This window comes from Brachionichthys hirsutus, chromosome 1, assembly GCF_040956055.1.
Source record: "Brachionichthys hirsutus isolate HB-005 chromosome 1, CSIRO-AGI_Bhir_v1, whole genome shotgun sequence".
Lineage (NCBI taxonomy): Eukaryota > Metazoa > Chordata > Actinopteri > Lophiiformes > Brachionichthyidae > Brachionichthys > Brachionichthys hirsutus.
The window spans coordinates 2,478,646-2,506,616 of NC_090897.1; the positions used below are offsets into that span (position 1 = coordinate 2,478,646).

The 27,971-nt window shown below is 41.5% G+C and overlaps 1 protein-coding gene across 1 annotated transcript in view; it reads right to left on the reverse strand.

The window, feature by feature from the left end:
• Positions 1-2,103: 2,103 nt before the first annotated feature.
• mettl15 (methyltransferase 15, mitochondrial 12S rRNA N4-cytidine) overlaps positions 2,104-27,971 on the reverse strand; it is a 30,519-nt gene continuing 4,651 nt past the window's right edge. Inside the window, exons 2-5 of the mRNA XM_068740621.1 lie at positions 13,117-13,253; positions 8,722-8,913; positions 6,327-6,505; positions 2,104-2,698 (exon numbers count right to left, since the gene is read on the reverse strand). Of these exons, the coding sequence (XP_068596722.1) occupies positions 2,283-2,698; positions 6,327-6,505; positions 8,722-8,913; positions 13,117-13,253 (924 nt within the window). The 3' untranslated portion in view covers positions 2,104-2,282. The remainder of the gene's footprint in view (positions 2,699-6,326; positions 6,506-8,721; positions 8,914-13,116; positions 13,254-27,971) is intronic.

Below are 27,971 nucleotides of genomic sequence, written 5' to 3' on the forward strand. Positions count from 1 at the left end.
ATACTTTGAAGAGAAGAGTCATGTGCATATAAAGGGTCACAGACTTTAAAATCAAGTTACGTGTGTATTAATAATAAACAGCGAGAAGCACATCTGGTTTTTATTAATTAAGCGTACAATTTGACAGTGACCACAAAGGAAAGAAGCGTTGGTACCAGGTTGTAGTAGAAACGCTAATTCCCACCTGTCGCCCCTGCACAGGTTGATCACCACTTTAATTGATGGGTGACTGGCCATTGCCTTTAAACATCGTAAATGAAATAATAATTTAATAATTTCAGTTGATTCTGTTTATGCTGCTGTAAAAATACATGTGCGTATTTACTGCCGTTATACTGCTACCTAAAATGTGATAAGGCAACTAAATCATATTTTAATATGAAAAGTCAATAGACCAGCAGCATTAAAGCAACGAGCTAACAAATGTTATCAGTAGATTTTAATTATGTCGGGGATATCTTAGCCTTAATTGAGACATTAGTAAAGTATTTCGATGAGCTCTATAAATGTTCATAATCCAAGTCAGAAGCCGACTGCATCACCTTCCCTTCATCTAAATGATAAAGGTGTTATTATCATAGAACGAGTCTCACTCCTTTTCCGTGGACCGGTTTTTGGAGAGCCGCGGCAGGATTAGGATTCCCGTGGGATCCGACACGGATGTTGCGCAACAGGATGTATTTACTTTAATCCCAGCAGAAGTGAGCGGTCAGAATCATAATTACAGGAGAAACAGGAGAAATTTTCATACACAAATTAAAATGAGAAAATCTTCAAAGTAATTGCCCCCACATCACTTTTAAAAGGCTAACCAACCTCTGATTTGAGGACACAAATGTCTTTGAATTACCATTAAAAGTTATATATTTAATTTCATTGATATTCTCTTTTGGTTTACTTTGCAACCAACATTAGACCTGATCATAACTGTCAAATATGCATTTGTTTTCAGAGTCTTCACCCTTAAAATGACATATGATTAAAATATATTTGCATTTTACAAGGCAAAGTATATCAGCCAACTGAAACTGTACTAAGGACTTTCAACGGAAACAAGACCGCAAGGGCTTTTTTGAAATGCTCCTCTTAGACAGGATGTTTGACTGTATTTGTACTGTAATACATGCTACTGTGTGACTGTACTTGTACCCTAACATTCTATCTAATAAATATATTCATCATCATCATCACATTTTTGGGTCTAGAAACTCATATGAAGTAGTACAAGACCACTAAAGATTAGGTGGAAGGTGTTCTGTGTTGTGGAGTAATTTGCAGTTGCACAAACGCAATAACTTTAACCAAGGGGTGACTGTTTGGAGTGTGACCTCGGTTTCACTGTCATTCTAGAGAGCGTAACAAACAAATGTATTACTGCTGGAATATTACTGGGTTGCATCCAGACAGGCAATTTTCCCTCCGGTGGGATAATGGCAGTAAGTGGAGGGCGGTAAGATTTAGTTATATACTCTACACCTACATGGAGGGCGGTGATGCTATTCTGCAGCAACCATCCAATATATCGCCTCATTGGTGTTGATTACAGGCAGCTCCTGCCGTTTCTCCTCCTACAACTTGAATGGACGGTTGCCCTTTCTCTCTCTCTCTCTATCTTTCTTTCTTTGCTATTGTACCACCATATAAGAAAGACGTCAGTCATTTTCCTGTAAAGCATTTTGCAGAGCGGTTTGAAATGAAACGCACAGACCATCAGCTCAGACGTTGAAATGAAATTGGTTTGGCGGGGGGGGATCACGACGAGACTATGGGTTCATATCTTTACCTGGTTTGTAGCTTTTGGAATCATATTTCTAAACTACAATTAAGATGTTGGAACAAGAGAACAGATTTATCCAATGAGGGGTAGGTAAAGGTAGTTATTTTCGTCTTTATGACATCTTTGGTTTATACCGACTTCTGATTTTAGGAAAGGCAGCAAATCCTCGAAGAAAATGGAATCAAAAGACTTAATTTGCCCCAGAAAAGACAAATAATTCTTAAAATAGTATCAACAGCTGAAAAAGCAGACTGTGATGATAATTAATGGCAATAAGATGTTACTTCTAAAGGACGACTACATTTAGATTCCCAAAAAACGTACGAAATGTTTATTTGACGCCAGCTTACGTTTACATTTTACAGTCATCAGGACAGTAAAATGCTAGCAAACAGACAGAGGTATTCGACCCTGGTGAACAAAAATATACATTTTATTTTTATGTCAAATGTAAAATAATAATAATAAAAAAAAACTATTTGAGAACATTTCTGTCCTCTCAAAATCAACATTTTAGCACTGCCCTGAGTTTTGCGGAGCGTCCTCGTGGGTTATCTATCACGTCGTCTCTCTGTGGGGTGATGACTTTTCTTTGCAGCGGGATCCAATGAACGCTTCTATCGTCTTGCTTTTTCTTACAGCTTCCTTGCTTCCTTGTGCTGAAGTGATACTGATCTAGATTAGACATGTCTTCCCCTTTGAAGAAACGCTTGACCAGCCTGTCTTCCAGGGAATGGAAGGTGATCACGCCAAGACGCCCTCCAGGTCTGAGTGCGGCCCGGGCAGCACGCAGGCCAGCGTGGAGTTCATTCAGCTCATCGTTCACAAAAATACGCAGCGCTTGGAAAGTCTTCGTGGCAACATGCGCAGATCGGTGGAGACGATCTTTCCGCGCATAGATGACAGAAGCAGGAAACGATCCTGGAAACACGGAAACAGAGCGAATGATTGGATTATTAGTCTAATGCACAATAATACTGTGAGTAGTGCTGGCAAACTGATCTCGAGAAATTCCCAGACATCCTCTGAAATTAAGCCTTGGTGGGCTTCGAGGTAATTTTGGGATCTCTGTCCTGATGCTAAACTTCAAGGATTTCATGATACTTGATGGATTCCATCACACCCTCTCCATCATGCATTTCTCCACGGAGGGTGTTCTACTCTGTGAATGCTTCATTCTTCCTCCTCCAGACATGAGTCTGATCCATATGCCGAAACAATTACAGCTGATTAAAATTCTGAAGTTCATCTTCTGTAATAACACTATGGTAGAATTTTAAGTTAACAACTCTTCAGGAAATACTGCATTCATGCATTTATCTAACCAAGCAACCAACCTCTTTGGTGATATGTTTTAAAAGGGTGATAAAAAGCTTCATCACATCCTCCATACCGGTATCAATTTACATAACATTGCATTGCAATATTGTATACAGAATAGTTTGTCAATTACAGTTCCTGCCCATCCGACTATAGGTGGGACAACATATTTCAGATTCCGTAATCCTCAATACCGGCGCACCACAAGGCAGTATGCTAAGCCACCTGCTATGTTCAAATATATTCAGATTCAAATACATTTGTAAAGTCTGCTGATGACAGGGTTGTGGTGGGCCTGATCCCCAATAATGAGGGAAAGACTAACCAACGGAGGTATCCAAACTTAAGCACTGATTCCAAGATAACAACCTCATGGTGGATGTCAGTTTAAGCATGGACAAGTTTGTGGATTTGGGCAGGAATCAGTAGAGAAACCACTCAGGATCAAAGAGATCCAGTGAACATTCAGAACCACCCTTCCCATCCGGCAGGGTATTTACAATAAGCAATGCAGATTAAAGGCCAAGGAGACTGTCATAGGGCCCAGTCAACCTGACAACATACTATTCTCTCTGCTGCCCTCGGGGAGAAGTTACCACTGCCTGAGGGCTAATACAAAGAGGATGAGGAGGAGTTCTTTTTTCCCCCCAAGTCGTAGCGTCAAGCCCTCCCTCCCAAACCTTCACGCTGACCACAATAAGAACAACAAAAGAACAATTAGACACATATACAGACCTAAAAGCAAAGTGCGATAAATGGAGATGTGAGTGATGTGGCATTTCTCTACTCCTGCACTTAACTTCCCAAGGTGTGACTCACACTGCAATCGATACAATGCCTGCACAGCATGGACGGGCCCTAGTCTAGCCTCCCCAAGCCATACGCTCTTTCTCTAATTCATCTTTCAAAGGTCCTACAGATACATTCAGGAAGAAAGGAACAGTTTATGAGTAAAGAAGGAACCACATTGCTGTGATTGTATAAGACAGAATATTCAGAATTAGTATCACAAAGCTCTCGGTGGACTTCATCTTTCTGGTACGTCTCATCCTCTCCTGTTGCTATTTAATGGTTGAAGACTGAATCGTGAAAGGACAAAACCGGCTATCTGAACAACAACACCGTTTGAGGCGTTGTTTTTTCTGTTTAAACAGGAGTGCATACAGGAACATGACTATCGCTTTGTTTGAGGTAGCACAACAGATGAGATGATTTATTTGCTTGGGAATCACTCGGCTGTTGAGAATGAATCAGCCTTAAGTGCTTTGTCGCCCGAGAAAGTTGCACGGTGTACGACTCATCAACGGTGGCGCTGGAAAGTTGGTGATGTATTAACTATTTGTAGGAGCAGCTTTTGCAGCTCGTATCCAAACTAGCGTATCCAGGCACAATAGCTCATCAGGATACTTAGCCGCCTGTTCACAAATTAGCAAACTAAGCTGTCACAACAGCTGTCTAATGATGGCTCGCTTGCGATACCTCTTTGGCAAAGCACTTTATATTGTGGTAGAGCAGGTTTCTTTGATTTGTTTTAGGGGGTGCAGCAGAGCGAACACAATTGTTCCTCTATTTGCTGTTTGACATGTTGCAAATGCTTCAGAAGCGATCAGGTGACATTAGCCCATCATTGGTGTATTGTGAAGCTTAATCCAGGTTACGTCATTTCTAGTCATCAAACAGGAATCTGCATAAACCATTGAGACATCTTTGAAAACAGCATTGGTCCCTTGCCATTTTGGGAAAAATCTGCAACAGGTTGTGCTTTTGTAAATGCAGCGATAGCACATGTGCTAATGTTGAATTAATCTGAGGAATAGGCCACACATGTTTCACGTTTACAGTTGTTGCTCCGGGTGGAAATAAATGTGAAACAGCTTGTAGTCAAATCTAAATCAATGGATCTCAGTTTGTCCATTGGTTACTCACACAAAAAAGAAAAATGCACCAACATGAACGCACGCAGGCGTTGACAAAAGCTACAGCCTTAGGCTGTCTGCATATGCATCATTCTCTGAAATGAATGTGGGAACAAGAAAAACACTGTTGGAAGGAGCTAAGTGATGTGTTGGCCTGATAAGTTATGACACTGGGACTTTTCTGTCACCTTTGAGTCTGTATATCATCATGTCTCCATGGTTACCGTGGACATTTAACAAATGTTTATGCTGAATATTTTGGATAATTTCCATTTTTAGCAGCTTTCTAGACTCCAATGGTACATAAAATGCAAACACCATCCTGTAGTTTCTTGAATGAACATGTTTATGCACTATTGATAAAGAAAAAGCAACGTAAAGGCTGCATTCTGAAACAAGCTGCAAATACACACTGTGACATGGCTGGGGGGAACTTTTACTATGATTATTAATATTTGTTGAATATTTTGCTCATTACAGTTTCTACCTTTTAAAAAAACCTTTTAAGTTGCCTCCCGATAAAAAATAGTGAAAAGTACATAAATACATGGCAAAAATGACAATCGAGATAAACCCAAGCACACAAAAATACTTCATTGGAATTGGGTTTATAAATATAATCAAACTTTTATTTATTCCTCTGACAATAAACATGAACATCACTGTACCTCATCTGACACTGGACATAAATCATGGCCTCCAGAATCATGTAATATCAAGAACTAAAGACATCTATCCCCCCAATGACAACCAAACAAAGGTTCCGACCGTTTTAAAAAAGATTCACCAGATGATCTTACTCACACCTGCCCTCCCAGGGTGACACTGACGCACACACTGCTCAGTGCAATAACTACTGAAACAACCTCTCACTCCTTTAGGAGCACATGTCTGGGGGGGTATGTGCCTAAAAAACAATCAGTGAAGATAAACTGTGCTAATCCTGGCTTTGTGCACAACTGTGTCATGTGTGTGGACCTGTGTGGGTGTCTGAGTTTGTGGGGTTGTGTGAATATTTGTGAGCAGAGAAATGGGCAAACAGGGTTGAAGGTAGAACAAGGTGGAGGGAAACTGAAACGGCTCGCTCTATGGACGGTTTACCTGTTTACCTCTAGGATTGCATTTGTCTCAACTTTAAAGGAAGGTACCCATAACAGAGGCGGGAGAGAGGACCGTGGCCGAGGTCGCAGTCAATGTGATTTTCAGGCACAAATGTGTTCCACTGGGAGATGGCCTTAATAACTCCAGTTGTGTTTTATTTTCCCTTCCAGCCTTCAGGATGCGGTAAATTAATCTGGATAGTGTTGAAGTACCTGAAACCACGCTGGCCAGGTGTTGTGTCCGAGTGATGGGGCTGACACGGCGTGCCTCTACAATGGCGGAAGCTATTTTCCTGGCATTACTTTCTTCCCCGTATGCAGTGAGGATGGATGCAAGGGCCTGTTGATCCAAGGTATTGACGACATCAGCAGCGGAGGGCATATCGGGGTACCTACGCACATAGACAAGTACAATTAAGGTGCTTGACGTCATGGTCCCGCTGACAAGGGAGAATCAAGACAAATCTGAGATGAAGCTGAAAGCCTTTATGGGAGACAGTTATGAAAAGAATGATCGAGGCAATGAAAACAGAAAGGCAGCTTGTGCAATAGCTTATAATGGGGTTATGAGGTCGGTCTGCCCATTATGCTGACACTGAAAAGAGACCGGTTGCGTATAAATGTCAGAAACCATTCAAAATGCATTAAATACACACATAAGCGTATGTATGAATCTTAAACTTACACATGCATATATGATCAGCCACACTGTTAACATTGCCTGATTAATAGAAAATTGTCCCACCGAGATGCTAGCAGTACATACAGTACTTGAAGTTTCGTAAGTGCAAGGTGGGGAAGTTTATTCGGCATGAGATCTGGGAAATTTGGAGGTCGTCTTGCCCCATTCATTCCGCATTACCCTACTGAAAGAGGGTGCTGCCATCAGAGTCTACCGTCGCCGTGCCTTGGGCTGTAACAATGTGGAGGTGGTACATCAACGTGAATGAAGGTTTCCCAACTGCCCAGAACGTTACTCTGTCTTGCATTCTTCCCATAGTCCTTGTACGGTCTGTTCCGAGGTAGACGGCCCACACGCTAAAGGCCGTCTTCTACATGATTAAAAATAAAATATGATTCATCCGACCGGGCCACCTTCTTTCACTGCTCCATGGGCCAGCTCTGATGGTCACTCGCACATTGTAGCCTCTTGTTATGGCGCATCGGGGAAAGCACTGGCAATGTGATCAGTCTGCAGCTAGGCAGCCTCTAAAGCAGCAAACTGTGATGCACTGTGTGTTCTGACACCTTTCTATAATGGTCGCCAGTAACTTTTTCAGCACTTTGTGTGACATTAGTTGGACAGTGACTGATCAGTGACTCAGAATGACTCCGGTTAATATGTCTTCAAAGGGCTTTTCGATAATGTTGCCATACTTAGGTTGAATTGCTCATCAACCTCCTGCAATATTGAGTTGTAATTCAGCCATGATTAAAATGAGAATTCAGACATGTTCCTAACCCTGTGAATTATTAACTCCATTCTATGTTTATTATTATTTATTTCCATTTCTTTACCCTGGGTGCTGCTAGTTGGTCATTTTATTGGTGTGAATAACTATTTATTAGTTGGCTGAGAGAGCAGCTGGGGTCTTTAAAAAATGCACAGTGGAATGTGTCCATAAAAAAAAATATATATAATTTTCATATTGTACCAAAAAAAGGCAGGAAGAGGAAAAATCACTTTCAAAATCCTGGCCAACAGTTTGATGTTACCTTCCTGGAGCACTTTACTTCGACAGTTTTCTGAACAAATGTAAAGTGACGTTTCAAGACTCATCACTCTGAATTGATTAAGCTGTATTTATTTATGTTGTTCTCAGCTAGTGATTGCTTTTAGTTTTTGTTTCTTCTGCCAAAATCCAAAAGCTGTCTTTGAGAGATTTTCAAAAACATATGGTGCTACAATAATTTGAGAATACAGTAATACTATACTGTGTTTACTTGTGTCCCAACATTTTTGGAAAATGGTTCATATTAATATCGAACATGTTTGCCCATCGCAAATCACTTGACAAGTTTGACGTAAATTATATAAATGATTCTTACATTAGGTAAATTTCACACCGATTCCACAGATTTACATGAAGATATTTAGGTTAATAAAATAAAACATCAACTGCCTTAGTATCGTTGCCTCTGAATTACTAGAGCTTATTCTGCAATTTAAAGTTATTTGGGAAGAAGATTACATCATCGGCATATCAGAATTTCAGTTTTAAGTTCATGGGAACATTGGTGAGAATTCCCCTAAAAAGACTCTCATGGCCATTAAAGTAGGTTGTATTATGGGTATATATACATTTAGGTCGCTTTGGTGGTTAAATGTATGGCGATTTTTGTTTTATTTTATGCCATTTCTTTTACGTTTCCTACTTTATTAATTCTGCTATGAGGCCATTGTTGGGCAGTAATTAGAAGACAATTTTGGTGATGTCCCTTTTTTAATGGATGCATTTTTTTTATATTAATGCTCCACTGACTAATTAGTACATTTCAAGGCACCAGTAGCTCTGATTATCCAGCATCTCCCACGAGACCTTATTAGGGAAATGAACTGTAGTGCTTTTTTTTTAATGGTCAATAGTTTATGTTGTAAATCTATTACCTCTCTCTATCCATTCTCATATCCAAGGGCCCATCTTTGCTGATGCAGAAGCCTCTTTCTGCCTCATCCATCTGCATGGAGGAGCAGCCGGCATCCAACAGGACAGCATCAATGCTCCCGGGCTTAATGTCCATGTTAGAAAGCAGGGATTCAAGCTCACTGAATCGGCCAAGCAGGGGTTTCACACGACCGCTGAATAAAGGATGGAGTAAAAAGGACATAGAAATTGCAATTAGAAATGTGGCAAGCGCTCAAAATACATGCCATTTATATATTCATTGATCATAAAGAGCTGAGTTACTGTGTGATGGCTCTGGTAACATTAAAGTCTTAAAGTATTATGCTTCATAAAATAACACAATTAGGGAAGAGGATGGGAGTTATTTAATTGATACTACAAATTGGCTATTATTCATTACCACTAAGGAGCTATAAAGGTACGGTAAGTCAAGGCTGTGATGAAGCTACACCACAGCTAGAGAAACTGAGTTGATTGATAATTTCTGTAAAACAGGCCAATTTAGGTGAACAACTGAAAATGGTAAGGTGCATAATACGATGACAACATGCATTTCAAACAATGTGTTGATGCAGCACGGCTGTAAGCCACACCGGAGACGTGAATGTCAAATCTTATTAGATTAGACTACCGGATCTTCAGATTCTTCATCCTTTTAGGAATACCATGGAAATGGTTCACTTATCGGAGCGGGATTTATAAAACAAATTCTTTGAAATGAATGTCTACAAGAAACCAGTGGTTCAAGGTGCTTGTGTGCTCAATTGAAATGCACAAATCTTCTGGCTGTTGCTCTGATGACCTTCCAACTCTACTTCTTGACTCATCCCAATGGAGGCCAAATATTTATCCTGCTTGATATCTTTTCTGTGTCAGCAAAACATCAGTACCCGTCTTTTTCACACACAGTGATCGTGTAACCATTTGGGATTGTGACTATCGCCAAAAACTAACAGGAGGTGAAATGTTAGGGCGTCGACACCGTCCTGCAGTGTGACCCTCGCATCACATCTTAACTGGAATGGTGGCAAACTTCTTTGTCACTTTGTTATGAACAAGTATTGAGATTGTACAGCAGCATTCATGCATTTTGCATATGACCATTTGGTTTACCAACATACTTCTGGTAAAGCTATTATTCATGCAAACTGAGTCACTGCCTTCAACACATGAAACTCCATGCGGAGAAGGTGGCTTGTTTATTTGAGTTGTATGTATATTTGTCCTGAAATACCCTGTTCAGAGGCATGAGATCACTATGCCCCATGACTCACACGATTACTATAAAAATAGGCTTTTTATGACTATACACTTGCATGCATGGAACAGAAGACTTAGAAAACATGTTGACCTGGAACATGGTGATGTTTCATCCATTGCCGTTTTACCGGTTGAGGCTTGGTAGCTGCTTTACCACGGTCCTTGCCGCAGCGTTCGGACAGCTAATCCCTGTTTTCTACAACTACAATGAATCACACAGTATGCATCACGGCAGTGACAACGATTAAAGCAAACGCTGATGATGAACCGTCCAACTTGCGTCGTATGCATACTCTTCACGACGTGTCATGTAAACCTAAAAGATATATACTACTGACATCTGACTCATCATTGGGCCACCATCGTCCACACTGTTCATCCATTTAACATCCTTCAACTATTATTATTATTACCATCTGATATGACCTCTCTCCGCTTCATGGAACGCTGTGAAAATTGGCACAGGCAGCACCAAGGACAAATTCCAAAGGCTTGGATGCCTTTTCTTCGCAGCGCTACTACGAAGTGGAAAATTGCTGCTTTGTACGACATGTCTCAACAAATGAATAGCTGTCCATGAAATTGGAATATGGGTACCTCTGGTGCACCTGCTATTCTAAAACAAAAATCAGAAAATCTAAAATTCTCAAAAGAATACTGGGGAAGAACCGCAGCTTTTTCTTTTTGTCCTCAACATATATTTTTTTATTTTAGGCATCAAATACAAAAAAAAGTGTGTCTAAGTAAAAGCGATGCAATAAAAGTGTTTGTGATTCTACTATGGACTTCTTATACTCACGTGTTATATACATGCAGCCTGGGTGGGCCATGACAGAGTTTTGGATAACATGGCATAAGACATTTTGACAACAAGTTTAACACAAGATGATTTTAGGAGATCCTCTCAGAGCATCTTGTATCCACTCCCTCCAAGTCCATGGTGGCGATGAACTGAGCTCGAGAGAGACGTGTTGCTTGTGATGTGCCAAATATATGATTTCTCTGTATTTGAGTATTTCCTCAAAAACGGTCCCTCTGGAGTAAAAGGACATTTTCAGGAAGCTTCATACAGTCTCAATTTGACTTCCATTCAACGTGATACTGCCTCTTCACAAATCAAACCTGAAATACTCCCTTGTGTTCACCGGCTTGGTTCTTTTACCTGCGTCACTGAAGGCTAACACAAGACGCTGATTGATTGCTTTCAGCAAGGGGACAGTGATGAAAATATCTACCGTCTAGTCAAGAATAAAGAAGGAGGCTATAAAGAGTCAACAAACATAGGCTAGTCTTTAAAATGCACTTTGTTCAAATATTCCAATTTGAGCTGACTCGGCTTCTCATCATTTTGTCAAAAATGGTCACAATCTACCTTAAGAACAGGAGAACATCTCAGATCAGACAAAAATATTTCAGTAAAAATAATTACAGGGACACATTTGCGGAGGAATTGTTCATGTTAATAGGGACTGATACGAAAAGGAGGAAACCCTGTATACCCTCATTTGAAAAGAAAGTCCAAAGACCCATCATTAAGACAGGATCATTGATCTGGTATCCATGGAGTAACCCTAACATCACCGAAACATGTGCTCCGACATGGCAGCCGGGCAAAATGCAAGCGGCTGCTGGTGTCTTTATTATTAGGTAGACAGACAGAAGGTGACAGGGCAGACCTAAAGCCAGCAGCTCCGGCTCGATTTGCTGTCTATGATATTATATGTTTCATATTTAAGTCCCCCCCTACCGTCGCAGAAAAATTGACCGACAAGAAACCGGTCCGTTGCAGGAAAAAGGTTGGGAACCACTGCGATAAGAGATCCAGGTGTTGATTTTGCATTTATTCTCAACGTTCTCCGGTGAATGTTTGTCAGAGAACTACAGCGGCGCTGTAATAATACTTGGTTTCTTTCCAGATTTATTGTGGGCACAAGGACTGCAGAGCTTTGAGGGCATGGAGAAGTCATAGCAACAAAATAAGCTGTGAGAAGCAGAGAACGGCGAGGCTCGACACGCAGGAGACGAAGCGCACTGGAGACGCAGGCGAATATCATTTAGGCAACACGTTGCCGCTTTTATAAGCTCAGTGTTATTCCATGCATGCGAGTGGGTAAAAAAGATTCTATATGTTATGTATAATTCATTCAATAACACTCAACAGTTTGCATTAGGCTATAATTTCCTCAAGACATGGGAGTGCAGAAGAGAGAGAGAGAGAGAGAGCGAATCCCCTGGCAGCATGGTGTCGATGCTCTGCGTAGGCTGCCGGGGTCTTTTACTCAGGCTTCCGATAATATTGGTTAATTGCTAGATTTCTCCGGCTTCTCTGAACTTGCATCACAAGTAGGCGTGGAAGAGTTTACAGCAAGGGTATATTGCCAATGACAGAATATCGTGTTCTCATTCGCTCGCTCTTAATTGTCATTCCCCGGCTCACAGGCGCATCGCTCTGGCAGATTCCCTTGAGAGCGGGATCCCCAGTATCTACGTAAAAGGATTCCTTCCCACGCCATGGTCTTAGAAACATCTCAATTTCATCCTCCCACGCCTCGCTAATACACATACACACACACGCACACACGCACACACACACACATTCACACAAACACACTCTCTCTCACTCTGGCACTGTGTCCTCGTCTTCGTGTTCTCTCCATCTTTTCATTTTCTTTTTTTCCTTCCCCTCCCCCTCTCTTTTAACTTCACCAGGCTCCTGTCTCCTCCTCCTCAACCTCCACCCCTTCTCAAAATCCTATAGATCCTTCGTGGGAGGCAGCATCTCCCTCACAGTGCAGGCGTGGGCCCTTACTCTGATAAATGACATGCCGGGCCCACCAGCTTCGCGTGGGCGGAGGAAAGCTTTAAGTTTAGACGGAGGAGCGGATTTGACTGGACAGTGAAACTCTGGGCTTGTATCTTGGCAAGCAGCATTTTGAAGCAAAGAAAGAAAAAAAAGCGAGAAACACGAGGACTGAAAAGCTGAATCACATCTACAGTATGTTTTCAGGAAATAACCACAAAGCAAAGGCTGCTGGTAGCACGGCAAATATGATAATACAACAATTTGTCTGGACGACACAGGCGCTTTATGAAGCTATTTTCAATAAATCACTTACGAGTGCTCCTCGGCTAACTTCTCGGCCAGAGCGATTGCCGTGGGATCTCTGTCTAAGGCCAGGACTGTGATTCCAGGCACGGCGTTCAGTATTGCTTTGGTATGACCGCCACCTCCAAATGTCATGTCCAGGACCACCTACACGCGAGAAGACAAGAAAGCAACAGGTTCCTCTCACACCAGGACTCCACAAGCGCCATTAATCAGCGTCATCTTACCGTGACAATGTTATTTCTTTATTTAAGAGTTGCTGTCACTGTGACACAAGTTTTAACAATCAACCCTGAGGTCCAAAATCAACAGAGGACTGAAACAGGAAACTTTAATAACTGTATATCAACAACAAGCATTTTGTTTTGGTGGGGGGGGGGGGGGGGGGGGTCAGTAAGTTTAAGTCATACTACCTCAATATGTAATGCTGGTTAAAGTGATTAAGAGGGGTGTCAGTGAGCTTGAAAAATGGAGGAGGGATGCTCGTAATTCAAGAGTAAATCTTGCATGATTACAGTTTTTCCTAGTCATTTTTCATATTCTTATTTATTACCTATTGTTATCAAGCCGCTGCTACAAAATGTATACCTGGATGGATGATAAAATACATTCTCAGTCATTTTAAACAGCAGAAACTCTTCATATACCCAACAACAACAAAGGTTGACATCCTCTACACGTTATTTTTTCGATGTTGCTTTGTTCTTCATTTTGCTTTTGTCAAAAAGCTTCTGGAATGTGAGAGTGTCAACCTTCAGGAGAACGAAGCTTACGATTCCAGAATCTATATTTCAAAACAAATGAAACCGATATAAATCCACAGAGGCCCAGAGCTAATTTACAAAGCTTTACTAAGGTTATGATGGACCCTACAATGAGAAACAGCATCATCATATCAAGCCAATTAGAAGAAGAGTGGGGCGGAGCCACAAAGTTATACAGGTCTAGAAATCTAACCACCTGCTCCCCTAGAAGGGCCCGCCTTCTGAGAAAAGTTCACTGAAGTTGAGTCATCCTGCGACACACACACACACACACACACACAAACACAAGAGGACAAAGCAATGATAAGCCCTTTATTAATGAGGACGGCTCTGCAGAACTGGGAATTTTGATCGCACCGGTGTCAACTTCCGAGTCATGATTGATCAAATCCAACTTGGCATTTATATTACAGAAAACCAAACAAATATGAATTCCTCACATCAGCTAAAGATCAACTTAAAAAAACTGAGATTCCATCCCATATACACAGAAGCATCTTTGACGTCACACCTAAAAGACGCGAGAAAGAATCATAAGTAAACTTCATGTTGCATGTCATGCCACAATTAGACGTATTTAACCACGATTTACTAACACATCAAGGAAATGAATGGAAAATGTTTGCTCGTCAGGTACGCTTCACGGGTTAACCTGAAGTCGAAAACATCTCCCGTCCAGACATATTTCCTCCTGACTGAATTATTATTATTAATAATTCCTGCTCTGTGATTCATTAAAACGTCAACAAATGTTAAGGGAAAAGATGCAAAACGACACGAAAAGAAATTCCAGCTATTCCCCGCATAAATAAAAGCATGAAACATGCCGATCGATGGTGACGTTGAAGGTGGGGTGTTTGCGTGCATGTGAGGGAAGAAGTGATAAATGGCAGTTCCCTCTCCTTTCCAGCGCACAGCGGCAGATGGGGAGGGGGTGTGGGCTAGTGGGATGAGTCACACGCATAATGAACTTGACTGTTTGAGTCAATACAAAAAAAAAAGGGAAAAATGAAAACAGAAAAACAAACAGCAAAGTAGGCTGGCTTTCATCGAGATGCTCGGCACAAGCAAGCAGGAGATAAACTAGTCCGCTGCTGGAGTGTGCAGCACTTGTCACAGACAGGCAGACAGGCAGACAGGCAGGCAGACTGCCGGCCGATGATCCATATTCTTAAAGGTGGCTGGCTTACGTTCAGGCGCATCACGCATCTCTGCTGCAAGTTCCACTCCCTTAATTCACTCCCTTTCTCAAACACACAACACTGAGCACTAAGGCGAGGGGAAAACAAAGTAGTTTGAGGAGCCAAAAATATAGAAATGGATGTTTACAAGGTCATTTAAAAGGTAAATTGAAAGCGTAGACCACTCACCCGGAGGGAAAGCAGGTTTTTATATTTCCTTCAGTAGCCCTGAACGCCGCTACAAGCTTTGCCTCGCTTATGCCACCAAATCAGAGAGAGAGAAAAAAACTTCTAGAAAACACTTGGTGATAATGCGTTTTGGCATTTGCGACGATGATTGACACCAAACTTGGGAGTGAGTCATTCACAATGATATTTCAGACAGAGCGATGTCAGCGAAGCTCTTATTTAGACCAGGCCTTCCCAGAGATAGCAGCAGACTGGAAGGAAGCCATAACACATCTCCGGGGCTTCACATAGAGATGGTACTTAAAATTAAAAAGTAATTACTGAAGTCTGCGCTTTGTACTTTGTTCAGGGCGTGTAATATCTGCCTTTCCCAGCAGAGGGAACAGGAGAGTTAGGAGTGGTCCGAATGGTGCAGTCCAACAATGAAGCTGCAAGGTACTATAATGCAGAATACCCCCACAGATTTCTCAGTAAGAACTTTTCCTCCCAAAGGGTCCATTTCAACACATTATAGACTTTATTTTGACGCATTAAATCAAATGGATGCATAAGGGACACTTTACAAATACTTAGAATGTGGAGCAAGTCTGATTTGAATGTAATTTTACAACTTAAGACAGCTCCCGCAAAAGAACAAAAAAGAAAAAGAAACTCTGGCCATATGGAAAAAGGGGCATCACCTCAAGTCTTCTAATGGCTGAATTCATTAGGAAAAGGGGAACAGGAACCTGAGAGAAGGCTGAGTACTCACCTAAATCCTACTTGTGACTCCCCAGCCCAGGTCAGTTACAGAGGGGGATCTAAAATGTCATTGAGGGGAGTTTTTACAGATCTTGTTACACTAACACACAGACCATTAGGGAGACAGATACACAGGTACAGGATCGCTTTTCTTGCCGCGTCCGTTGCCATAGCAAGAGTGGAGGTAACCGGTTTGCATTTCTTTCTCTGTCACACAAAGTTCATGGCGAGATACGAGCGCGCGCACGTTTGAGCCCGGCACGCAAGAGCGAGGGTCGGTCTGTGCGAGCGGACGAAGATGGAGGCTGTGGGCTGGAGGAGGAGAGTGGCTCAATGCATGGCTCCGCAACTCTGGCACTTCAAAATCCGCTGATATTCTCCTGCAATTAAATGATCAAGTCTATCGCTGCAGGTTGAACTCCAAGAAGGATGCCAATAAAGTTTCTGCTCTCTCTATTTAAACAAATGTAATAGGCGTGTTCCTCGGCGGTGGAGGCGGCGGCGGTGTGGGGGGGGTGGGGGGTGCATAAAACAGATGGCCAGTGAGAGCAGACGAACTCAAAAGGCATGAAAGCTTCCTGCCTTTACTCTGTCGATGTCGATAGTGATCAGCCATGTCTGAGAGGCAAACGGCCTTTAGCCCTCACCTACATAAATTTAAGCTAAACACACCGCCTGTGGGTCTGAGGGCAAGTAAAACACAGAGCGAGTGAACAGGCGATACAGAAGCACAACTATGTTGACAAAACCTTTTGCCAGAGGGCTTCAACCGAATGTCTCTCCACGTAGGATAATCTCCCTTTTGTCGAAGGAATGCCGAAGAGTTCCGACAAATACTTTCATTCCTCATCCATTCAGAGATGTTTGCACTCTTCTGGCATGAGTTTAAATAAAAAGGTACTCGAGTAGGTATGTCAGCTAGTTAGGACAGGACAGCTGTGTGCGGCGCACAAATGGCGTTCGGTCCTCGGCTTCCAAACACACTGGTTTGGAGTTTGCGAGTGAGAATCGACAATTCTGTCCGGAGGCACTTAAAGGCAGCTTTTATCAGAAACGGGTAGTACACGTGCAAGATAATGACAAATATGAGTACTCAGATTATCCATGGGGCCATTTCGTCATTATATTACAGCAATGCTTTGGTCCACATTCACACACAAGGATAGTTAGAACACTTAACACCCACATATGCAAATGAGGACATGATAGTAACATTAAACATGGTTCAGAGTTAGAAACATTTTGTCTCACTTGTTGGACAGTGGAACCAAACAAGAAACGGATTATCCTCCACGACGTCAAGAAGCTGGCGGCTCCAGAAGTAGTTGTGGGATCAGAAGATTAATAATTTCCCAGGTCTGATGAGGCTTCCTTCTTTTTCTTTAAATCAAAGTCTTTCCTTTCACGTTTTGAAAAACACGTAGCTTGGGTTTGTTTTGTTGGAAATGCTTGACATGTATGTACAACACGTTTACCTGCTTGCTTTAAATGAACAAATTATAATAGGTTTATAATTAAACGTAAAATTTAAAGCAAATGTGTTTGTTTTTTTCGAATTTCAGACCAATGTGACTCAATTATCCCAGATCGCGCGGTTTGTTTTCTGATGAGTCAGTAACAGCAACGATTCAAAAGAACGCTGCAGAAAACAATGATGTAATAAAGAAAGCAGCACCACGGAGCAGGTCAAGCGTCTTCCCCAGAAGGAAATGTGACCAGGGAAAGAAATTGCAGCATATATCCATGTAGACACTTTGTTTACGCTGCAAAAAAAACAAGGACTGTTCAGCTACTCAATATTAAAGTTTTGTCGTGTATCTCATTTGAGAAAAATCCAAATGTTGGACCGCCTTCAGTTTTTCTCCCCCCTTGGAAAACTGCTGACAAAGTCAGACAAATTGAAGAGGCCGTCTTGGGTCGACTATTCAGTGACTGTTTCGTCTCTTTCTTTTTTTCCATAGAGAAATCCCTTTTTTGGATCGCTGCAACGGGCCATATGCTGCTGGTCTACAGATGTGTGTGTTCCCAGACCGGCACAAGCTGAGGACATACTGGAAAAACTATCTAAACAATTTCAGGAAGCTGGCTAGTCTGTTTGTCACAGTGTCTCCCAATGCCATATATAGCAAATTTCAGGCACAATCTAGTCTGTTATGAAACACATGGGACTAGTTGAGTATCTTTAGGTTCCTCCTGATGTCACTTTGCTTCAAGCTCAGGAAGAAAAAAAGAAAATCCTTTAAGTTTATAAAGTAATACAGAATTTGTGAGAATGAATATTGTTTTATTATGTATCTGTAAACTGTTCAAAATTACATCTGATGTGAAATGCATGGAAAGTAGGTCAACTACTTTATAATAGGTCATCCATGGTTTGAAGACGTATAAGGCTCACAGGTGAAGCTGAAAAAAAACCAGACCAAGAGCAAAGCCGCTCTTGCTTTTTCATTTCATCGGCCACAAGGGTTCTGATCGACGTGGTGGCAGTCGGATTTCAATCCTATTCTGAAAAACTAAAACTTAACTCATATAAACGTAGTTCTATAAATAAAGGTTCGAGACTATCAATGCGTCCTCCTGTCTTTGCCTAAGATGGATAATTTGTTTTACATTTTATGAATAAATGTGTCATAATCGCTGTCCAAGGTGCTGATCCTTTGACAAGCAAGAAGTGGATGATGTCAGAGGATAGCATCTGCCCCATAGGTTAGACTGACTAGTTAACAAAACGTATTCCAAACACATCTCAATATATAGCAGTGCATTAAACCACAACCAACTACATAGAACTCGATGCTTAATGAATGCACTTCTATGAATGACAGCAAAACCTGAACATTACATTGTTAAAATGGAGGAAAAATTGCACTGGCTCACAATAGACAGTGAATAGCTACCTAGTGGCGCCTGAGTTTATTTCTACAAGAAAAACACAATTGTCATACAACATTAGAAGCCTAATTACAACGCAAGTCTGCTTGGAGCCAGACTTTGGTGTCGGTGCTATTGAAGTTTGGTGCATGCGGCGGCACACAGCATATCTGCATCGCACTTAGAGAATAGGCTAAATACTTTTATTTTTTTCCAAATGTGTACACAAGCTTATTTGCTGTTGGGCTCCAAATAGCAGAGATTTGATTAAGCTTCTACAAGACGGAAAAAAGAACGGTGGCAATGAGGAGAAGGATGAAGACTTGCCTTCTGTTGCTGCAGCAGCAGATGAGTCAGGACAACAAAGCACCTCTCATCTACAAGATCAGGTTGGAGAACAAGTTGAGCTAGCTAATTGCTTTAAATCAACTTGTTTGACACACCATTTAACACGCATGTTCAAGGCCCAACATTATAGAGTCAGTAACTACATGTATACTTATGCAATATATTTAAATCTTTATTTTCTGAAACAAGGTGATGAAGTGGAAAAAAAGAGTTGGGTGTCATCCGCATAACAATGAAAGTGTACAGTTTTGCCCCAAGGGAAGTAACAGACTTTGCCTGCTCATTGAGTCATCTTGGGTGAAAATAATCCTGATATCAGGTCTGGATTGGGACAACAAATAAATAAATATCATAATTGTATCCAGGTCTAGGTGGCCAACTACAATCAGTTGGTACACAGGCACTCCAGTCCACTTAAATAAGTCTACCACATAAACTGAATGCCATTTCATCTTATCTTATTTCATATGAACCATTCCGTTCAAACATGGACTCAGCAATGCCACATGGGGAAAAATACTGTTAGCTAGTAAATGTTATAATAGTTGACTGAAGTTACACTACTTGGCACAAAATGAGTAAAAATTGGCAGTAGGTCTATATACAGTAGCTGCTGACATATTATGTTACTTCTGTGAAATTGTAATCATGCTTTACTCTCTTCAAGGCAGATCAAACATCCTGATGTTTTCTTCCCTCCTCATCATATTGCCACTTTCAGATACGAGTCGGTTTCTGTTCTACAGGTTCACTCCTCAGATTTTTCAATAAAAGCCTCACTGCAAAGAGGAAAACCCGAGTCTCTGTCCTCCTCTCATAAAGCCCATGTCAAGCATCCGCCCACTTCGAGACAGGCTCTAACACCATGTTGGTGCTGAGGAGATCCCTGGAGAAACAGGGGTAGCAGGCACTTGAATCTTCTCAAAAACTATGAACAAATAACTCAATATTTTCTCTACGTGGGCAAACCAAGGCAGCGACCAGTCTTTCTACCTGTTTATATGCTGTTTGGATGCTGGTCAAATGTATAAGTTAATTAGATTTTTTTTAAAGAAAAAGAAAAATGTACCAATAAAGTATTGGCCTTTCTGAAATAGAAACATTAGTAAAGGTGCACAAAGTAGCTCTTATATAATCAATTCTGCAGCCTTATAAAATACGCATGTGCGTAATGTTTGCGTGTGGGAACAATGAATGACAAAAACACCTTAGATTCAGAGAACTGTCATCTGCACAGTGAGGTAATGACATCACACTCGCATCACACTGCAATCTGTCCAACGAAATTATGTGAATAGTGCTTTCATTAACTTTGCGCGGTCTAAATAAAGTAATTTACAGGGACAGTAAAACATTATGGGGATCTGATTTGAAGGCAATGAATGACAGCTGAGGAAGAGCCGAAATAAATGAGAAGGGAGGGACCTCGACTGCATGCATGAGTCATCACTCTCCACCCCCAACCCCCCCAGTCAAACTGTCTGTTATGTCTTGCAGGACGGAGATTTACCGAGCTTCATTTCTACTTGGAAAGATTCATATTTCTATTAAAGTAAACGCAGACACAATGTCGATGTTTAATTTTCATGTTTATTATTACAGCCTCGTACCAGGGGGCTACCGAGTCTGATGCAGCACTCGACTGAGTTCTTATATACATGTCTGGCACAAAACTATAAAGATTTAATATACAAATAAAGTAGAAATCGATGGATCTAACTAATCCACATTTTTCTGTGTACTCAGTATAGCGCCTCCAGGATACGCCGCCTCACATCAGCACAGACTGTCAGCTGTGGGAGACATGATAATCAAATTAATGTTGTGGGGATTGAAAATAAGGACAAGAGCGTTATGGTGTGTGAAATCTGTCACATTGTTTCAGACTCATTAGGTAATTACTCTAGTTATTACAAATAGGGGAAATTGTACTGCAGAATTAAAGTTGTTTGTCACACAAGACTGCTTTGCATCTTCGTCGCTTTGCTTTAACGTTCGACCTTCAGCATGCAGTGATTTGTGTGTGTGTGTGCAGACTGACACTGGGAGATTGTTTTTTGCAATCATTTCTAGAAAGTGGAAGACCTTCTTTGTGCATCTTAGCTCTTAACACAATTTTATTTCGCAATCAAAACTTTTTTGGGATGGAATTGGGCACCAGTGTGAAACTTGCAGTGGAAGACGGAACAGGTAGACTAAAAAAACCTTTAACTCTCTTTAGGGGGTGACATTCAGACAACTAAAAGAAAAGCCCGTTCTAAAGAAACAGAAGATTAAAAGGCACTTCTCCTCATGGCTACTTTGGCACTGAAAGTAAACATTGGTCATTTTAGAGTAAAAAAATATGGACTAGTAACTTCCACCGGACAGGAAACGCCAAAACCGCAACAGAAACGCCAAAAGGCTATTTCTTTGTTTTAACAGGAAATGAAAATTAAGGTCAAAAATGATGCAGTGAATCTATTCACAATGATTACGTGCTTCATTGCTCTTCTTCGCCGCTTTCAAAATGCGACACTACAGCCGATACCGTGTGCCGAGGAAACAATGCAAACTATATAAAGCCCAAGAGGAAGCATAAGAGAAACTGCAAAGAGGGGGGATGGGATCATCTAACTATATTCACAAAACGTAAAGAAGCATCGGGAAAGATGGCTTTCCCACCTGAAGGTGAATTTCATGGTACTAAAGGAAGACAAAAGAAGAACAGGGCCAAGTCCATTAGGGAGTGGAAAGAGGAGACGGGCTAAATGAAGGCTTCATGGTGGAAGGCATGGCGATGAGGAAAAGACATCTAGAGGCGTTTATGTAGATGCTTGCAGTAGTTTGAAGACTGGGTTGATAATGCAACATGAAGTGAAAGGAAGTAGGGAATGGGGTGGGGGGCAGTGGAGGTGGCTTGGGCGAGGAGTGTGGCCCTATGCACTGATGAAAATGCCTCGGGCCTTTCCATACGATTGGTATCATCGTTGGGCCACCAATGTTTGGAACATAGTGTATCTGTTCAGAGGTGGAGGCCACAATGTGCATCACATTCACTCCAATGAAAGCTACGAAGAACACGCAACATAATCCAGGAGTACGTCCAGTCTTTGTATTTTCCAAACTGGCTGCCTTGGAGTCAGTGAGCAGCCATAATTACAGCATCAGCTTATTAGTTGGTCAGTTAGTTTCGCTTCACCGTCCAACGTGGACACGATGCTCACATCAGCAGGTTTGTGTTTGTGAGGGAGGATCATGTTACCCTAAACAATAAGAACTGCGTCATATGTCCACCCACCACCGTATTTTCTTCAGTCAATGCATAAGATCTCGCCGTGAGGAGCAGTTAGCAGCTGTAGCATTGAAGGATCGGAGATGCTTGAAACAAATAAGAGATCTACATCAAGAATTCTCAATGTATGGAATATTGGCCATTCCGAAGCTGAAATGGGCTAGCGCAGATTTGTACGACACTGAAACAAATCAAGATCATGCTTTGAGCTGTCACTCAGGCGGCTACAGACTTTCAATCTCCGACACGTGTCTTTTAGCCTTTGGGGTCTACTGGGCAACCTCAGGAGTCTTCAGCTGCCTCAATGGTGCGTAATCTTGCACGAGGGCTGCCTGTGTCGCTGATATAGTGAGGCTAAAATGTATTACCGCTAGCTCGACTGCCAGTGTGCATATATTTTCAGGTACTCAGTGGTGGAAATGAGCCAAAGCACTGTGAAGCCTTAAATCTAAGATTAAGATTAATGCAATGACTACAGAAAGGCCTTCCCTAAAATGCTTGGACTAGGATCCATGCGTGGCGTTGTGTATGAGAAAAAAAACCAAGAAGGCATTTAGGATGTAAATTTTAAGCAAGGTGTCTGCAGCGAGCCCCAGCAGGGACACTGGTTAAACTGTGGAGGTGGACACAGTGAGAAATAAGTAGGGAAACTTCCGTTACTGGCTTAGGTCAGCGGTGTCATGTAGTGTCAACCGGGAAACCTCTTTCCAAGCAAATTAGTCAGGAACTAAAGGAGGCGAGGAGTGGGAGCACTCCAGCTGAGCACAACAGCACTTCATCTGAATGCTGCTAGGAATATTGATAATGTTGGGAACACAGATAAGGTCACCGCAACTGATTTTTAACCAGAAACGGTGCAACAGCAATTTAATAAAGATCATTTAGATGCAGGAGCACACGCTGAGGGAGATCAGTAAAAGACGGTCTATATTACACCTTGCAAATCACCTTCTGTTTAAAACTGGTTCTCTCATACTATTTGGAGAATTTGCAACTGGAAAAAAATCAATGGCAATATTTTCAACTTGTCTTAATGATCAGGTGAAAATAAGAATTACCAAATTGGCTGACCAATGCGGGATGACGCTGTAGTAAATAAATCTTTTCACCACGTTCTTCACATGCAATTTATAGCTATAATTATAATTATGTGCGAACATGATCTTTGCTTCAGCAAGGTATAAGCATGCCTGAATGTGTCCCAAAAACTGTTAAAGCTACAAACATTAAATATTAACCCTCATGCATGGCAACATAATCTGTTTTATTCTTTTTGCTGTCTAAATTACATATATATATATATATATATATAAAAAGATTAAAACAACAACAAAAATCATGAATTAAAATCACAATAAAATAATAAATGTAAATGATAGAAAGAATAATAATATTTACAGCGATAAACAGGTACTGGACAAAACGAGAGATGTTTTGTTGTTTAAATATCCTGAACATATTTGAAGGAAAGACCACCGAGAAAAAGCTGTTGGACCTCACACAAACACCAGTTGAATGTGTTGCAGGAATGAGTCATCTAAATCCAGCTGTCCACGGGGCATGCATCTGATTAGCATACCCACTCACACACACCAGCAACAAATGCAAATATTGCAATAAAAACCTGCTATAATAACATCAAGTCAGCACGGAGGATGGATTCCAGTTTATTGCTATACATTTTAGCAATTTTGGATACATGAGAATATAGATTGATATCATTACAATAATAGTTACATGAATATATAACTTTGCGTAATAGATATTTTGCAGGAACATGTTCTCCTGTGTCTGTACTGTTAGCTGAAGTTCTGTGCATGTAGTCATGAATAGAAGTCCTCTCCCACTTCCCTGGTTCTTTCTAATTATTGAAGAAAAACAACTGCAGACACAGAGACAATGATGTTACATCCAACTACTACTGTATATTCGGCTTGACCCGGGGTTGCGACAGCAACCCAACTTTCTCCACTTCACCCTGTCCTTTGCATCGTCCTCCCCAACACCAGCCACTCTCATGTCCTCCCTCACTACGTCCATGCATCTTCTCCTGGGTCGGCCTCTAGCCCTGTTCCCTGGCAGTTCCATCCTCAGTGTCCTTCTACCGATATAGTCCCTGTATCTCCTCTGGACATGTCCAAACCATCGAAGTCTGGTCTCTCTGACCTTATCTCAAAAACGTCTAACCTTCTAACTTCACTGTTCCCCCTGGGACCTTCTCATTTACACACATGTACTCTGTTTTACTCCTCCTCACCTTCATTCCTCTCTTTTCGAGAGCAGACCTCCACTTCTCTAAATTCTCCTCTACCTGCTCCCTGCTCTCCCGTCATCTGCAAACATCATATTCCAAGGAGCTTCCCGTCTCACCTCATCTGATCGTCTATCCATCACCATGCCAAACAAAAAGGGGCTCAGAGCTGATCCCTGGTGCACTCCCATCGCTACCCTAAACTCCCCTGTTACTCCTACTGCACACTTTACTGCTGTCGTATAAGTGTCATGCATGTCCTGAACTACTCTGACATACTTCTCTGCCACTCCAGACGTCCTCATGCAATGATATTACATCCAAAACGGTTGAAATAATTTATTTTGAGGGGACATTTTAAGCTTTATTATATGCTGTACGATGTGGCAGGGAGGTTTCCTTTTACACTGAGCAATGACAGACACTATCTGCTTAGGAAGATGCAGGAAGGCTCATTTTAGTTCAAGCGAACCGGAAGCACCCACAAACCGGTTTGTCTGCTCAGCAAAGGCTGAGGTACCCCATTTGGCTAATGAAGTCCCAGACTGTTTTCACACCACCCCACTATGAAACGTTCTACTCATGAAAGTAATGAGGCAGGGAGAGAGAAAGACTCTTCTGGCCAATGATAACCTCGGACTCTACTTGCAACCTTACGAGACAAGGGCCTAATATCTGGCCGTCAATCAGCCCCAGCATCCCTGGCCGGAGGGTTTAATTACAAGTATTTATTATTTAACAGCCTCCTCTTTCACTACTCAGTGCGACCAAAAAAGGAGTGTAAATTAAAAAAAACTAAAGACCCCCTAAAAAAGGTTGTGGTGACAAATTTAGCAGAGAGAAAATAATACGTTGCTTGTTTCAGATCATGATTGCCTTTATTCTGTGCACTACTCTTTACTTATTTGTTTAGTAGGTCCCATTTGTGTACAGGATGACTACAAAAAGCCTTCAACGTGTGTGGCCAGATTAGAGAACAGATTGTAACAAAAGTGTCTTTCTCAATGCAATTATAGGATTAAAAATGAATTAAAGTATAAATACGTGTTGAAATGACAGATGGGGCTGTTCTTCTCAATAACAGTTTATAAAAACAATGAAAATATGTAACTAACCCTAACAATTACATTTCAGAAAACAAAGGATTCCAATAAACTATTAGGTCATTAATTAAATGCAACAGCTACAAAACTAAAAGCAGGAATTGTCCGTCTTATTAGACGCTGCTGAAATGAATATCTTTACATTAAAAAAAATAAACTTACAAAGCAGTTTTTGTTTTTCCAAAGTACATAAAAGTAATCTTCTGGGATTGACTGCTCTTTTACTTCCTCGTACTTCATATCTGTTCCTAAAGAATATTTCATGACTGACCCGAGCAACTGCAAGGCTTTTAACTAATAAGACAAGATCATATTACTCCTTTGCTTGTATTCACGACAATCCTTCACCTGCCTGTTCCCGAGACGGCAAGTCAGAAACATAAAAGTCACTGAAACAGTGTACAATTAACCTCTGTGAAAGAGGTTAATTCAGTATGGTAATGGTACGTTCAATTCTACCATCTCTACTTCTTTAACTGTGAATGAACCAAATTCAGCTGTAAGACTGAACTGAATGAGACAAGATCATATTTGCCTTATCCATGTCTCTCTTTACAAGCTGGTACAAGCAGTACCTGGCAAAAGAGGATACTGTCCTTCTCAACGAATGCAGAGGGACACGGAGATAAAAGATGTTGTATTAACGTGCATTGAAAATGAATGAATTTTTGCCAGGCGGCTGATAAGGTAAGGTGATGACTGAACCACTTCTAATGTCACTGTGAAATACTTCATTCCTTGCCTTGTGTTCTATCTTGCATCTCAAAAATGCGAGAGAAAGAACATTGAGCGGTAGCAGCTGGCAGAGTGTTCCGTGGTCATCTGTCCACGGAACAGAGTGTCTCTTCATGTGCCCGAATTACAAGTCATCCTAATAACCCAAATAACGGGGGAAGTGAAAAATGCAGCACACAACCCGGCCTGCTGTTCGAAGCCTTCGCGCGCCGTCACACCTGTGATTTGCAGTTTTCCTGTTTTACAGTATTTATTTTTTGATAGATTCCCAGCGTCATCACAAGTCTAGCCTTGTTTTATTTGTGGTTTTTTTTGCTATTTATGGCTTTGCTAAGGTCCACAAGGACGAACACCTGCTCTCTACATAAACTGGCATTAACGCTTCTGTTTCTTTCGCGATGACCCAGACATAAAAAATCTGAGTTTGGTGGTCTCACAAACAGGTTTTCCAGGATTTCATACTGATGCCTTTAAACTCGCTTACAAAAAAGTGTCAAAATACTTTGCCTACTGAGGCGGCAGTGGCTCAGTGGGCGGAGACATCCACCGGTTCTAGTCCCAGCTCAGACAAAACATGGAGTGTGGGCTGGTGACTGGAGATGGGCCAGTCTACCTCCAGAGCACTGCCGAGGTGCCCTTGAGCAAGCCCCCCCCCCAACCAGGTGCCGATCATGGCGGCGTCTTCTCCCTATTCCCTCTCCGGATGCTAGGGCCCCTATGCATATATGCATGTGTGGCTGTTTCAAGGGGCCCGTTGTACTCGGGTGTAAACACCATTCCGTTGTGTGCTTGCATGTGTAACAGCTGTAACATATAATAACAGGTTACAATATGCACAATTTGACTTGCTATTTAATGTTATTATCCACATATCATTAGTAGATGATAAAGTGACAGAGCATTGACAGAGTCCAAAAAGTAGAAAGTATGTCACCAGTTGGTGCTCGCCTCAAGCTGCTCGAAAACAATGATTAAGAAAATTCTGGTAGTGATCCGAAAAGGAAGGTTTCACACTCGTGGCCTTATTAAGTCCACAAGGGGCGTTTGAGTCTAAAATGTAAAGGCAGCATGTTTCTCCTTGTACAACAGTGCAGGGCTTTTCCCCTGGATGCCCGGCTGATGGCTCATTAATCTAGAGGAGGTTCCCTTCGCAAGCAGCCTGCGTAAGGCTTTGTCTTTTTCAGCAAATTCTTTTATTACTCAGTCGAAGGATGGAGGGGGGGGGGGAGCTGCACGGAAGTACACAGCTCAAATTAAGAGAATACTTAATCATCACAGTATAACACCAAGTCAGTTAAACTTCATGGATACCGATCGGTCCATTCAGAAATCACAAGTGACTGTAAATCTAAAAAAAAACTCATGTTTTTGATATAATGGTTTGATGCAATACATATCGGCTCATCTG